This window comes from Branchiostoma floridae, chromosome 4, assembly GCF_000003815.2.
Source record: "Branchiostoma floridae strain S238N-H82 chromosome 4, Bfl_VNyyK, whole genome shotgun sequence".
NCBI classification, from domain to species: Eukaryota; Metazoa; Chordata; class Leptocardii; order Amphioxiformes; family Branchiostomatidae; genus Branchiostoma; species Branchiostoma floridae.
The window spans coordinates 22,866,734-22,882,725 of record NC_049982.1 but is presented as its reverse complement, the minus strand read 5'-3'; the positions used below and the strand labels follow the sequence as shown (position 1 = coordinate 22,882,725).

Genomic DNA, 15,992 nt, shown 5'->3' with positions numbered 1-15,992 from the left:
GAGAATGATTTCTCATCTCTACCTCTACTTCCTACAAAGATGTTTCTATACAATGTAAGCTTTCTACACACCATAATTATGTTGTAATCCACCCAAGAAAACACTCATTTCAATGCAAATGCTACTGTAACAGAAGTTGAGTTGAGAAAAGTTGGTGTCCTCAAACAAAACAAGAAATCTTTTAAGAAAAGCTGTGCATTGCCGCGTATTTTATGACTGAACTGCTGAGAGCGACACCTAGCTTCTTCAGTAGGAAATGCAGCAAAAGGGGATATTGGAAATTTACCTCATTATCATAATTTATGTCACATGAATTATTGGCACATTAAACAGGTTTTGTAAAACTTTTTGACCCACAATGAATATGCATTATTTTTCATTACAAAATAAGTTCCTTCTGATGCAATTTGTGATATATCTTTATATAAACATGGTAAGTTAAAGCGTAGATTTATTACGCTGGACCACATACAGTAACATGCGTCTAGAAGAGCGTTTTAATACTCGCCTGGAATGTACCATTGTCTAACTAAGCCATGAAACTCGGCAAGGAAAGAAGGGCCTTTGGAAGGGGCTTTGGAAGGGCTGGGTTAAAAGGTCCGTCCATTGATCCAACCATGGAAGAAAGCTGGCATAAGGCATTGCCGCTGGCGCGGCAATGCAAAAATGTTAAGATCATCAGATTCAATGTCATAATCTGGTCTTCGAATTTTGAACAGTATACATGCAAACCTCGTTCAATTTTTTCCATGGAAAACAATGTAACACAAATGGAAACCTTTGGGATACCATAGATTACAGCGTGCAAAATACCACTTGCACACTTGCACATTGCAACCACTTTTTGCTTGGTGCAACTTACTTCTAAACTCAGGTTGCACAGGGTGCAACTTAGATTTTGAGCGAGATATGATAGTAAAAGGTTATGTACACTTGTACCCTTTTTTCAGAAATTGGTGAATTTTTGGTGGTGCAACTTGAAATTCAGTTGTGCAACTTAGTTTTTGCCCCAGGTTGCACACTGTGCAACCTGGCTCAGAAAAGTATTTCTTACACTGCCTGGATTACACATAACAGTTCTCTGCACACCAAGGAATACACCATGTTGTCTTCTATATCCATCATAGCCCAGCTATGACATGAACAGGTGTACGTACAGCCCTGGCAGGTGACTTGGAGGCAGAGAGGGTCCCCAGCAGCTGTGTCTGCAGCTGCTCCAGGTGGCTCTCCACAAACTCCTGGCATGACTCGGAGGTACAGGACACCAGCTCCTCTAACAGGCGATAAGCTCGCTTCTGTACCGTGATGTCCTTGCTCTGCAGATTAATGCAATACACACAGCTACTGTAATTATCCAAACTTTTGCAGTGGCATCATTGCAATCAATCAACATGGCTTAATCTCTACATCGCTAATTCATGACACACTGAATATGCTTTTTTGTGCTGCTACTGAGAGCAAAATTGTTCTGATGAAAACTTAAAATACAACAAAATCCTTATTTTCCCTCCGACAAGAAGTCATCACTCTTTTGATTTACTAAATTTGATCTTTCCTATTTTTTAAATTGGAATAAATGTCGTGTAGCCATCTCTAGCCATCAATGTCATGTATTATCACATATTCCCATTGACATAAAGCCAACATATACAAATGTACACAAGATTTCATTGGTTCCCTGAGCGGATTCCTTCAGTTGGCAGTTTAAAAAGTGTAGCAGTTTCCCTCTAAAAATCTGTCAAGAATTAAAGATTTCATAATGAGTTTAGAGAAAAAGGTACAGTCTTTTCTTCCATTGCACACACCTGTAAGAGTGGTGCAGTGATCTGGTAGGTGTTTGCCAGCCTGGTCTGGTCCACATACGGCACCAGGGCGGCCATCAGGCTCCTGACGCCATTCTTAGCGTACACGGTGGTGTCGGGGGCCTCCATCTTCTGGGTGGCCTTGTCATGCAGCTCATGTACCAGCTGGGGGGACACAGACAGTTTTTTTTTAGATTTAGATCAGCAATCAGACCTGAACAACATCCCGCAACATCCAACCTTTGCAAGACAGGGAACAACGGACGCTAAACTGGATAGAGTGAGTAAGTGAAAAAAGAAATTTCTTATCTAATCTGATTAAACCGTTCTGCATATATAATGACTAAGAAAACAAACCTGGCCATGACTAGAAAAACAATATATTAATTATTATACAAATCTTACAAGTTTTATAAGTTTACAAATAAGTGTGGTTGGATCAAGGTGTGTTTCCCCTCAAACACAGGACTGCCAGCTTACGACCCACCCGGCCGAGAGGATGTTCATAAACGAAGCTACATACGCATGTAGGTGCACATTTTCAACTACTGTAATTCGAGTGTTGAAATAGGTGTAAAATACCATTCCCAAGGGGAACATTGAGGCCTGCTAGGGATTCGAACCCAGAAACTTCATATTCTAAGTACAGTGAAACCTGCCTTAGGGGTCACCTGAGTATAGGGGCCACCTGGCCATTGCGGTCACTTTTTGTCTGTCCCTTGGATTTTTCCCATTGACGTAAGCATTAAGAAATAGTCTATAGCGGTCACCTGTCGAATGCGGTCGCGGCCAGCCGATTTTCAGTCCGGCCGCTATGCCAACTCTGCCGATAGCGGTCACCGGCGCGACTGGCCGGCCGTGTTACGCCGCGCTAAACCCACGCGGGGTTCCCTTTTTTTCAATTTCTGCACTACATAAGCAAAATGTAGACTCAACTTGGACGATTTACGAAGGAAACATTGAATAAAGAAACATTTTACAAAATTATGTGATTTTATGCGAAGTTTTTCCACCAAAGTGTTGTTGGAGTTTTTCTCGTCTCAGACTCTTTGCACTCTACCCTTCTCTACATCGTCATTTCTGTGCAGACTGAAAGAATATATGGACAGATTTTACAAGTAGACCGTCCGTTCATGTATCTGATGTTATAGGCTCTTGAAATCCATGTGCGATGGTCTAATTTTCCTATTCCGCGGGCCAAAAATATCGGAATTGTATAATTTTGCGTAAATTTTCCAAGATGGCGCCGTCTCAGAAAATAAACAAGGTCAATAGGGGTCAGTGGACGACTCCATTTTTGCCAAGGTAAAATGTGGCAACAACAATAGCACAAAATACGGTGATTATGGTATAAAAACGATAAGAAGCAATTAAATCAACGTTATTTATGTAAGAACTAGACGAAGTTGGATTTTTGTCAAAGAAATAAGCCTACGTAGAGACAGTTTTATTTCGACGTGACCACCTTGGCATAATGGCGCATGCAGACAAGTCAAGCCAAGCCTTCCTGAACAAGTGAAAGTTTTTGTGGCGTTTTGATGTTTAGAAATGATTATGAACTTGTTATCAGCAGTGATTGAACGTCTAATTTTTGCCGGCAACTAGCGGAATTTACACGATTTGTCTATTCGATTGGCAAAGTTGCCGGAGACGGGCGCTGTGACGCAAGCTCAGAAAAGTCCGATCGAGAAACAAAGGAAAATGGCGGCGCTGACTTCGTGTTCAGACAAGAGAACCAAGCAAATGTCTGTCAGTTTTGACTCAGAAATACGATGTCGAAGGCTTCGACTCCCGAGGGACACGCATTGACGTTGGTTCCGAGAACGGCAAGTCCCCCCGTCAACTAGCGGCTGATTTCGGAGCAGGTGTCGGTCGGACTCAGATTAGTGTTAATGTCTAAATTTAATATAATAGTACACTGTCTTCTAATGTCATGATTGACATAAGGGAGCAGCTACAGTGCTGTAGCAGTAGTAGTAATACAAATCTATTTGATTAAACTGTTTGTTTTAAACTCATATTTAGTTTAAATGTATAACCTTAATAATATTGTCAATAAATACTCAGTATCTCAATGGAAGCTGAATGCCCTGTCACTTATTGCTTGTGGTGAAATGTACCTTTTTGGCTCTACTGCCTATAGGGGCCACCTGGCCATAGGGGCCAAATTTGGTCAGTCCCTTGAGTGACCCCTATAGACAGGTTTCACTGTAAACAACACAAGGCAACCTTGCCACCTGTGTTTGGGGACTAAAGCTTTACTAACTGTTCCCCACCTGACTTGGTGCTACAGTGAGATAACTCTTGACAGTTGCTAACACAGGTAGAACTGTAGGATCCCCCTCCTTTGGTTCCGTGGTGTAGATGTTGAACAGGATGGGCAGGTAGTTCTTAGCAAACCTTCCCAACTCCTTCTTATTCTCCTCTGTGTACAAGCAAGACAAAGTTGTCATTTACAAATTTGATTGATCAAAGCAACAAACTATATACAGACAAACCTGCCTACAGTGATCATCCAAGGGACATGAAGAAAATGGCCTCATGGTAGATAGGTGGCCACTATAGATGATTGACAATGTTAATTCTTGGGTCAATAAGGAAAATGATGGTCACCAAATATTGGCCACTAGGGACAGGCAGTCCTTACAGACAGGTGGTCACTAGCACATGCTCTGGTTTAATTTGTGAATCACTGTATTTTTATTCTATTTTGTTTCATTTAATCTTATTCACATTTATTTGTTGAGGATGGAGCAAAATGCAAAATACTTTATGTCGGAGACAAGCTCTTTACCTGAGTCTGTGCTTTTGGAAAGCAGTGTACGTAGAGCCAGCAGAACCATGTTCCTTAGGTCAGGTCTGTCGGTGATGGCTGACCCCAAGATACGAGCGATTCCTTTGAAAGACTGGGGACAAAAGGAGAAATAATGGCTCAGTGGGGCTTGCATGGGGGGATACCAATGATGTTCAATGCCACAATTGCATAGACAGTGGTTACACGTTAGTTTGCAGTTTACAGTTGTTTTACTTCAAGCTAAATTTGGGCGCCAATTACACTTTACGTAGATAACATTCTACGTTAAAGTTGAGCAATCCCACTAGTACGAATTCCATGGAGTCATAACAACAATTCTTGTTACCTGTGCCAGATCAGTTGGTCTTGTACAGAAGCCAGGCAGTGCTGACCAGATCTGGTGCTGTAACGTGTCGTAAGCCTTGGACAGCACTGACTTCCCTTCCTGCTGCAGCTCCAAGGCTGGGGGTGAACAACACAAACACTCAACATGAACTCAGACATGCCACTTGGTCTGATTTGTCTCCCAATTCTTCTCAAACTGTACATTGATTGATACAACAAGGGTCTTTTGCGACAAATGAATGGTGTGCTTAACATTGAACTTAAGCAAGACATAACACTGCTTCATAATCTTGAGATACAGAGACATCAATAAGTCTTTTTTTTATAAAATATTGAAAAGATTTCACACAAATTTTGCTGCTGGGGGAGGGTGAAATGCACTCTTTTTAAATCCAGTGAATGATGATATTGATTCATTCTCGCTTACTAAAAGCTTCTGTATGAGTGCTTCTAGTAAATCAATGACATAAATCTACTATAATCTGTTTTGTCAGGAGAAATAAGGAATAAATGCCACAATTCTCTCTGCATTTCCAGAAGTAAATAATGCCTGACATTTCCTCACCCCTTGTTCTGAGCTGTGCAGCTAGAGGCAGGAAGTACTTGACAAAGTAGCCCAGTTCTGTGTCCCTGACGTGGTCTCTGATCACGGGGAGGAGCCAACTCCGGGGGAAGTTGATATCATCAGACCTAACATCAATTATAGTAACAACATCAGTTAGCAACAACTCAGAAAAACACCTCGTCCAAGTGTGTTGCATTAATTGGTGTCAGAGTATTTAACTTCCAGAGGGAAGATTACAAAGTTTAACAGACACGATACCTTTACAAATTATGTTTTCCACAATACTGATTATAACAGAGACAGGCAATATCTTTAGTTGGTAGGTGTATCTAGAGTTCCATGACTGTACACCTTCCAGGTACTCATTTTCTACTATGCAAATGATATCCAAATTTGCATAATACATTGTGTCTTGTGGACATAATGAAGAGATTGTTGTGTTGGTTTGATTCACTAACACCTTAGACAACAAAAGTGTTGCTTACTCGTCCCCTTTAATCTGCAGTGGTACGGCCTGCAGGACGACCCTGGGTCCCATCGCCCGCAGCGCAGCACCCACGGCCCTGTCCACCTCCTGGGTGTGGGGGAACTTGTGGCTGCTCCGGAGGTCTGCTAGCGATGCCAGGCACTTCTGCATCAGGCTGTGGCAACGCTTTCCCAGCACCTTCAGGTACAGAGGTGTGATTGAGTATAACATGTACTTCAGAGATCCTGCAATTCTCTCAGAAACTGCTGGGAGGCATTACTGCATCAGGCTGTGCATGGCAATGCTTTCCTAACACCTTCAGGTACAGAGGCATGATTTTTTAGATATAATGTTCCTGTGCTTCAATTCTCTCAGAAACTGCTAGGAGGCACTTCTGCATTAGGTTGTTAGCTAGTTTACTTTGTATTTACCATCATTTTTGTTATGACCTGTACTTAGCCCCGTGGGGAAAATAATGTGCAACATGTGGCAAAACATGTGCAACAGAGGTCTTACATTCAATATTATGCTTCAGGGGTCATTCAGTTCTCTCAGACATTGCTAGGAGGCAATTATGGTGCTTGATATTGATCATGAACTATTAGCTTGACCTTGTAAGTTGAGCACACTCCAACAGGTGCTACAAAACGACAACAGCTACTCAATCAAAAAGCAGTTGTCAAACAGCTATCTAGCACATGTAAAAAAATCTTCATAATTCAAAATGTTGCCATACAGTACCTCAAAGAAAACTGCCAGTACTTGTATAACCTTCCCCCATGCTGCATGGTATCTGTACTGCAACCCAGCCTCCACACAGCTGAATGTACAGTTGGATGAGACAACAGCAAAAACTTCATTATTCACTGACAAATCAAGTTTTACTATCTTGAAAAAGAACTATTTTACTGATACATGATATAAATCTGTATTGTACAATTATGGTTATGACAGTGCGAGGCTTTCTCCAGCATTCATCTTTCCATTCCTGGTCATTTCTTTTTACTCCAGACAGACAAAAATTTCAACAATATTTAAAAAAGAATTCGATTTTATTAGCATTATGACATTCTTTGCAGGTCATCCACAGTGCCACAGAAAATTAAGATAGATACACTAAAAAGTCAGAAAACAGCATTTTAGAGATACTCTGTCCAGAACTAAGTGTCAAATTGAGAAAATTAAAAGCTGAAGTCAGTTGGACGCCTAGGTCGGTGACTGAATGATGCAGGTGCTCACCCAAATATCTTGTGTACTGGAGTCTGAGACGCTGATGGTGCATTGCTGACAGTCAGAGCTATTCTGTCTGCAGTAGGTTCCACACAGCTCTTCAACAGGTTCTGTGTAGTAGGACACTAACAGTTTAGATGTATACAGTAACATCTTAGTGATGCACACATTCACTAAGTGTCAAATACTAGCTTGTACTATGTCATAATACCTATACCTAAACAAATTTTGAAGCATTTAGATTGTCTATTATTAGCATTGATTCACAGCTTTAACATACTATGCTCCACAACACTATAGTGTATCTTTCTTAAAATCTATGCCCAAGGGATAATTGCAAGCAAAGCAAAACAATGGCATACAAGGAGAATTAAAGACAAACAAATCAAATGTGAAATACTAGTTATTCTAAATCTATTTCTACATAAAACTATTTGAATGGTTTGTCCTTTTCTGCGTGCAATGGGAGATAAATTGTCCAATGTTTTGGTACATTGGCTGATATTTTTTTGTTCGTCTGTGAAATGAGTTATAAGACTCGTCAATGAAAGTCAGACATCTAGGTAATAAGATATTATATAATGTAAGTAGCCCTTAGATCTTTAGATATTTGACATGTAATGGATGTTATCTGAAACATCTGATCATTTTCAAAATCATATCCAGTTGCTTGTTAGTAATTGCTATTTGGACAAGTTTTCTAAAATTCACTTGTCCTATCGGGCAAGCACATAAAAAATTTACCTGCCCGAACCAACTTTTCACTTGCCCAAAATTCAAATGACGGTCACTTTTATATGCATTGTCACTTCCAGCAATGGAATTCTTATTATTGCCTTAAACTTTTAAGTTTATTTTTCAATGTTGACCATTTCTTGACGTCATGACTGTAGAAGGTAACAAGTATAAAATCTCACTCAATGGAAAAATCTTACTTGCCCAATTGGGCAAGTGGGGTAGGTCATGCACTTGCCCGAACAGCACTTTCACTTGTCCGGGACAATAGGGCTAGTGGACTTGTCCAACCCTGGGCGAGTTCTGAGACTGCGTACCTTCATGGTGTCTGCGGCTGAGGAGACGACCGCTGGTTTCTCTGACAGCAGGCACTCCATGGAGGCATGGAACATCCGGGGCAGGTGGGACAGGCACAGCTGGGCATTCACACTGGAAACATGAGGAAATGGCATTTTGTGCGTATTGTGAGTAAAAAAAAAACAGTAGACTAGAGGTGGGTAGTACTGATCTCAAAACCATTTTTCTTGTTGGACTCGTCCAAAAAACCCGGACCTGAAAAAATCAGTGGACCGGATTTGGGACCAATTAGAAAATGAACAGATTACACAAGCAGGTGTTCACATGCTTTGGGGATTACCAGTCCAAGAAAATAACAAGAGTGAAGGAGAGTTGATAGTCATTATTACAAAGTTATTACTGTCAATATTGGTCTAAAACAGAGGCAATTGGAGTTATTTACATGATGATAGAATTCTAAAATGCCAGTGGACTTCAGAATCCTTTGCAGCGAAATAAACCGTTGTTTTGAGTATTGCTCATTCACAAGTTTTCACTGATAATTAGGTCCAGGTTCAGGTAGGTGGCATTGAATAACATTTCAATATCATAGCATACAAATGGTCAGTCAAGTCTATAACAAATGTATAGACCTACCCAGCTAGATTGACATGAGCCTCCTGCATCAGAGTTAGCCATGCTTGTGTAGGCTGGGCATCATTCAAACCTGGCTGGTAGTCAAACAGAGCCTGCATGGGTGCAAAAGGGGACACTTCAGTAAGTTCAACTTCAAAGTACAGGGAATTATGGCATCAGGTTGGTAGGTCAGGAGGAAAATGGTGTTCTTTGTTACACAACACTAAGCAAAAGATAAGGAGGAAAAAGGCATACTGTGTTTGGCCTGAAATTCATTTTGGGCAAAAGGTGCAGGTGAACCTAAAAATCCAAGTGCAAACTCAGGAACTTGGGTGCACAACATGAAAAATGTATTGTCACAAAAACCTGCCAACACAGTTTCAAGCCCTAACTCTATATGGCTCAAAGGTTTTACAATTTTTTCTGACCCTATATTTATTTTAGAATTTAGTACTAATAGTTTACAATTATCACAGAACCTTTATAATATACACATGTATACAACCAACTAACCCTACAAAAATTAGTGCTGTGGTGCAATCACTGTCAAACCTTGGGTGCACAAACATGACTATTCACCCAGCATTCCTAGTGTTGTAGTGGTGTTCGCTTGCAACAGAACTTACCGAGATGATCTGTGCGTTGAGTTCTGGAGACAGGTGTTTGGGCCGTGCTCTGAAGAAGGCATGTAAAGTCTTCATGGACACAGATGTCACCAGCTACAGACAGGTGGAAACACACAATGTTAATACTTTATAACAGTAACTGTTGTAATTTATAAGTGAAGCTTTCTTCAACTGCTATATGAAATCTTACAATTTGTAACTTGCTACTTTAGTGGTACCTTTCCATACAACTGGGACAATCACATGTAAATGTCTGCAGGCAAAACAAAAAACTATGTTTAACAGACAATTTTGCACTTTGATATAAATGAAGTCTATTTATTCCAACACAACCCCAGTGTTGTATGTATGTCAATGGAGGTTCAACATTTAGGTCATGAAATAATCAATACAAATGTTACTCAGGCAACTGAATAAGCTTTTTAAACAGACAGACGTTTCAGATAGCATCTACTGTCTTTCGTCAGTGACTGATGATGAGAGTGAGATTCACAAATCTAAACTTATCTAGTTGCTAGTATTGAAATTTCAACGTTGAATGATTACTGACCACATTGCCCAAAGTCATGACCTTGAGGATGGTCTCACAGATGGACTTGATGGTGGCCAGAGGCATGATGGGAAGGATGTTCTCCTGAAGACCCAGGATGTACATGGTCTGTTTGGCCTCCCCTCCTCCTAGGACAGGTGACAGATGAGAATAAGGAACACGTGATTAAGTTCACAAACTTACAGGAGAGTATAATTGTTGAGCCTGGCTGATCAAAATATTACAACAAAGTCTGTTTTGGTCATTTTTCTATATCATACCTTGCATATACCCTATTACTAACTTACATACTCAGTACTGGCTACAAATTTACTCAGATACAGATAAAGAGCATTTATAGTATTCACTCAGATACAGAAAATGGATGGCTATACTAGGACTAAACAAAGTCCGTCCCATGCAGACAAGTGCTTAGAATGGCTAAAAATTCACTCAGATACAGAAAATTGGCAGTTATACCAGGATATACAAATTCATTCAGACATAGGGAATGGATGGTTACACTGGCCTATATAACTTCACTCAGATACAGACCATGGGCCACTTATATTATACTACTTATGCAGATAATGGGTGCTTATACCAGCTTCATATGCATATACAGACAGTGTACATTTATACAGGCAGTACAAACCTCCACACTCCTCCATCTGTTGGATACAGAACTTGGCGGTGGCGGAGGCGGCAGGGTGGTGAGCCGGGGCGTTCTCTCGTGTCATGAAGGGGCTTCCCCGCAGGATGCTACACACAGCGTGCTGCGCTGCTTTCCTCACCTTAGGGTGGGACGGAAAATAGTTTTCTTTCTTAATACTTTCTTATTCAAGGAAATAGACAAGACAAACATTGGTAAATAAAAAAATAAGCTACATATTGACACAGTAGACATGAAGAAAGTAAATAAATAAGTAACAAAAGCCTTTCATTACCAGCAAGTTAAACATTAAACCTTTTTTGGATGGATCAATAGCAGGGGACAAAATTTTTTCAAATTTTTTCACCTTTTCACCCTGATGCCTCTAGGCTATATTTATCATTCTTACAAGTTGTCTTTCTTAAAATTTTTCAAATTACACCTTATTCTGAGTAAAGAAAACATTCTCGAATGGTTCTCCAACAATACTTAATGCTTTCTAAATGCCTACAACATTGATTTTCTTAGTAAAGGCCTTTTTAATGACACACTGCTAGTATGTGTTCCTTACCCTGGGCCTGTCACTACTGGTGAAGTTGAGGAGTCCATGGTAGAGCTGGAGGGTGGAGGCATCGCTCCAGACCACTGCCTCCTGCTGACGAAGCACCACACCCAAACACACCACCGTCTGCATAGTGAATACATGTAGAACACATCTCTGTAAACTTAATAGGACGTCAAACCATAGTCTATGTATACATTGCTTTTTTGTACCTAAGGACCTGTACAAGAATCATAGTAGAGAAACAAGTAGAAATTCAGAAATCAAACAGTTATTGACATGCAACAATAGAATTTTTCACTTATCTAATATTTTTCTGCAACACAAACAAATACATCTTTAATAAAGACTTTGACAATAATTATGTAAAAAGAGTACTAACCCATCTGAGTATGGAGTGCTTTGTTGTGTATAACCTCATGTAAAAAGAGCACTAACCCATCTGAGCATGGAGTGCGTTGTTGTGTATAACAGCATGTAAAAAGAGTACTAACCCATCTGAGTATGGAGTGTGTTGTTGTGTATAACAGCATGTAAAAAGAGTACTAACCCATCTGAGCATGGAGTGCGTTGTTGTGTATAACAGCATGTAAAAAGAGTACTAACCCATCTGAGTATGGAGTGTGTTGTTGTGTATAACAGCATGTAAAAAGAGTACTAACCCATCTGAGTATGGAGTGTGTTGTTGTGTATAACAGCATGTAAAAAGAGTACTAACCCATCTTAGTATGGAGTGTGTTATTGTGTATAACAGCATGTTAAAAGAGTACTAACCCATCTGAGTATGGAGTGTGTTATTGTGTATAACAGCATGTAAAAAGAATACTTACCCATCTGAGTATGGAGTGTGTTATTGTGTATAACACTTTAACAGCATGTAAAAAGAGTACTAACCCATCTGAGTATGGAGTGTGTTGTTGTGTATAACAGCATGTAAAAAGAGTACTAACCCATCTGAGTATGGAGTGTGTTGTTGTGTTGATGTTGGCTGCCAGGATGTTCATCAGAGACTTACTGATGTCAGAGAACCTGCTCTGCAGCACTGCACTGGGTACCCTTGGAGAAATAATATAACAGGACCATGTAAAGATCTAGGTATGGTAAAGGTAAAAGTGGCCCCATGGACTCTGTTAGTAAAACAGGTTAAAAAATCCATGACCACAGAGACTTAAGACACAAGTATCTTTACAGGTTCTGTATCATTCTATATAGCCAGTATAACTGCCCTTAGGCGTAACACATCAGCTTTGTTTCCTAGGCTTTGTTAAGGTTTATTACACTGAGCGACCTGTCACGCCTAGCCTTACGTTTACACATATCGCTGTTAACAGTGTAAGTATTGTTTAAACTTAAAGCTATCTATGGAGTTTGCCCCTACTACAATTAGTGGCAATGAGTTCCACTCATTGATATTTCTTTGGAAAAAAAACTTTTGAACATCTCAAAAGACAATACTAAGTTGATAATTTTGGTCCTTGACGGCACAACTTTATATCTTGGTTCTTCTCTAAGCTGATAGCAGATTCTAAGTGATTGGTATGTCTACCAGTTCCTTAGTAATTTTGCTCACAACTACAGTAAACTGGTCCACTTACTTCTTCATGACCAGAGCCAGGAGATATGTCACAGCAGATAAAGACTCATCCCCTTCAACAGTCTCCAGAGCTGTCATCTACAGACAAACATTAATTTAAAACACAAACTGCATCATTCACTGACACTGATTATGACCAACTGCAAGTCTAATCATTTCGCACTCAATAGAGTTAAATGTGTAAATATGTCATTCTATCCATTTCTGCATTAAGTATATACTAGTAGAGTGTGCCATAGAATACTGATACAAATGATGTATAAAGGACAAAAACATTGTGTATGAAATATGAATACTATGATTAAGTCATGTGCATTGAAGAATGGTAACAAGGGCTAATCATAATCTTGTACTAAGATCACAAGAGTTATGTATAATTATGTCGAATACCAATAATGATAGTTATGTGTGGTTATACATAGCTATACATTATAATACTATTTATTAACTATGTATAATTAGACTAGTCCCAAGTGTGTTTTTGTGCTTTCTACATATTCAGTACCTCTGATATGTATACTCAATCAAAATATCAACTTCATCCGTTCAAACTTTTGAGAAGTTTCGACTTATTGCTCAGATAATAATCAATAAGGGCTTTACCATAAATAAATTGCTGCCTAAATATACACAACATGTAGATGTATGACGTATAATTTTAACTGCACTGTTGATAAATAAACAATACTATATACATACATGTATGTAAGTAACACTAAGTCTAAAGAAAGAAAGCAACTTAAGGAACACAGTGTAGTTTTGCTGCAAAACTGATGCACAACAAAAGAGTGGGTGCACAGTGATTAAACAGAACAGGCCTTGCTCTAGCTGTATATTGCAACCCAACCTTATGAAATAAAACCATTGCAGGTCTGAAAGTTGGGAGAACAAAAATATACAGCAGTGACCTTAAAACAGATAATGCAAATGGCTCAAATTAAAGTTCAAATGCAGATGCAAACTATGCATTATTAAGTTCAATAAGGTATTAAGGAAACAAGGCAAAAATCCAGCAATAAAGGAGAAAACATTGAAATGTTAAGCTAAGAAATTTGCTGCTACAGTTCTGTAGAATGAGGTAGAAATATGAAATGCATTCAGTTGGCAAACTGACACTGCCTTAGACATTACAGCACAATAATAATTTGAAACTGGCATAGGAAAAGGGCAAACAGAAATGAAGAAAAGGTTCCAAAAGAAAAACAGTTACAGTTGTAGTTGTAGTATACAGTATTAAATTTTGATTATACTGTGGGCAACAATTTGCTAGTCTTTTAACAGAAGGTCTACTTTTTGTTTCATTGAATGAGAATAATGAATAAAAGGAATTACAGAGTGTGTACAAGACTTAAGAAAATTTCTTACAAGAGCTGCAAAGTACTCGGTCTCTGTCTCCTTTCCTCCCTGTGACTTGATGACTTCTGTCACTGCTGCCAAAACGGCACACACCTGGGTGAAAAAAAGTGCAACGGACAGCTGTCAGTCAACAAAAAAGGAACATCATAATGCAAGCTGCCCAGTGTACTATCATAGTCATACATACCAACCCTTTCTTATATGTTGCATTTCTATTGGAGGATGATTTTAGCAGAGTGACCAAAAATCATTGAAATGACTTAACAGTTAATGAACATTGACAGACTACCCAAAGACCTTGGGGATCCCTGAATGATATCTGCCGATAATCTCTGCAAAGAGGCTAGGCAGTACAGAAGAATAAGAAGATTGAGAGATCATTGAGATGATCAAGAAATCATTGAAAGACCTTGGGTATCATCAAGAGATTGGAAGAAATTGAAGAAATGTTGGAGAAAAGCACTTACAGAAGGACTGTGACACATCAGTCTAATGATGATGCTAAATTGTCTCCAAAGGTGTTCCACTCAAACAGCCATACAACCTAGCCCATACATACCTCCTGTGCCTGTGCTGAGTTGGACTGCCAGTAGCGCTCCACCTTGTTGAAGGTGGTGTTGGTACAGTCCGACCAGGCACTGAAGCCGGTCCTGAAGCTGGCCAGGGTGCCTCCCCCCACACTCTGCACATCCCCCTCCCCCATCGCCACATCCCCCTCCCCATCCTCCACAGCCTGGTCATGTCTCCGCAGGGCTGACTCTGTAAGGTCGCCCTTTCCTGTAGAAAACAGACATGAGGAAGTTTATATTTGATATAATGGCCTCATATAGATAAACAGTATAAACTGATTCATGGTTTGAACTCTGCATGCACCAGGTCAAAGGTGAAAGCCCCCAAGCTTTAAACAGTTGAAGGAAAACCAGGGGAAAAGGACAACCTTGTTCCAAATCATAGGATTCAAATTTGAGGAGCCAAGGGCTCAAATCATAGGATCCTTCACTATAGTCATTTCTAATACCTCATAATTTACTGTGAGCTCTTATTGTGAGTGTTGGGTATATGGAGGGCTGCATTATATTGAGGGTCTGCATGCCTTTTTCCGTTAAGCGTTACGAGCCATTTTAATTCACTGTTAATCGTTACCGACCCGCTCTAATTCACCGTTAATCGTTACCGGTATATTCTTCGTGAAGCGTTACTGGTCGTTTTAATTCAACGTTAATCGTTATTTGTTATCCCGAATTCACCGTTAAACGTTACCAAGAAATTCTTCGTAACAAGTCAATAAGTCAAATGCCAGACAGAGTCCCTGAAAAATTATGCGGGAAATGGCGTTTCAGAGGGTCCAGATTTCAAAATTTTCCGGTCCCCCGGCCTTCGGCACTGGTAGTAAAAATATGTCGCGGAAGCGTCGCCCTCAAAAACCCTTTCACTCATAGAGATCTCAGTGTCTAATGTAGCTTAGTTTCAAGCACAAAATATACAAAATCGAATGCAGAAAATGAGGTTTCTCCGGACCTCCCTTGCGATGCGCCGGCTTGCGCCTTTGGCGCTGACACGACAACATGGCGAAAATATGTCGGGTGCGTGGATCGTCGCCCAAAAAAACTTTTCTCTCTAATAAAACTTTGATGTCATTTAATTTAGCTTCCTCCGCCAGCAAAATTTGTCCTCAACATGCAGGAAATGGCGCTTCAGACAGTCAAGATTTTGAAATTTCGCCGGACTTATTTTGTAACGTCTCGTGCCTTCCGAGCTTGAAATGGTCAAAAAAATGTCGGGGTGGAGGTCAAAGCTATAACCATGTATAATCTTGACGAAAAG

General features: G+C 39.9%; 1 protein-coding gene across 4 annotated transcripts in view; it reads right to left on the bottom strand.

Moving 5' to 3' along the window:
* Nucleotides 1–15,992, bottom strand: part of LOC118413858 (RRP12-like protein) — a 31,797-nt gene that overhangs the window by 14,739 nt on the left and 1,066 nt on the right. For 3 of the 4 annotated variants that reach the window (XM_035817439.1, XM_035817442.1, XM_035817441.1), the window contains exons 2-20: nucleotides 14,728–14,945; nucleotides 14,178–14,261; nucleotides 12,814–12,890; nucleotides 12,169–12,274; nucleotides 11,228–11,344; nucleotides 10,660–10,798; nucleotides 10,026–10,153; nucleotides 9,476–9,568; nucleotides 8,871–8,962; nucleotides 8,255–8,366; nucleotides 7,212–7,312; nucleotides 6,714–6,792; nucleotides 5,992–6,170; nucleotides 5,507–5,631; nucleotides 4,943–5,058; nucleotides 4,597–4,708; nucleotides 4,079–4,227; nucleotides 1,806–1,967; nucleotides 1,158–1,316 (exon numbers count right to left, since the gene is read on the bottom strand). In XM_035817439.1, the coding sequence (XP_035673332.1) occupies nucleotides 1,158–1,316; nucleotides 1,806–1,967; nucleotides 4,079–4,227; nucleotides 4,597–4,708; nucleotides 4,943–5,058; nucleotides 5,507–5,631; nucleotides 5,992–6,170; nucleotides 6,714–6,792; nucleotides 7,212–7,312; nucleotides 8,255–8,366; nucleotides 8,871–8,962; nucleotides 9,476–9,568; nucleotides 10,026–10,153; nucleotides 10,660–10,798; nucleotides 11,228–11,344; nucleotides 12,169–12,274; nucleotides 12,814–12,890; nucleotides 14,178–14,261; nucleotides 14,728–14,945 (2,348 nt within the window). Of the gene's footprint in view, nucleotides 1–1,157; nucleotides 1,317–1,805; nucleotides 1,968–4,078; nucleotides 4,228–4,596; nucleotides 4,709–4,942; nucleotides 5,059–5,506; nucleotides 5,632–5,991; nucleotides 6,171–6,713; nucleotides 6,793–7,211; nucleotides 7,313–8,254; nucleotides 8,367–8,870; nucleotides 8,963–9,475; nucleotides 9,569–10,025; nucleotides 10,154–10,659; nucleotides 10,799–11,227; nucleotides 11,345–11,712; nucleotides 11,717–12,168; nucleotides 12,275–12,813; nucleotides 12,891–14,177; nucleotides 14,262–14,727; nucleotides 14,946–15,992 lie in introns of all 4 variants that reach the window. The other variant, XM_035817440.1, reaches the window with a different exon arrangement.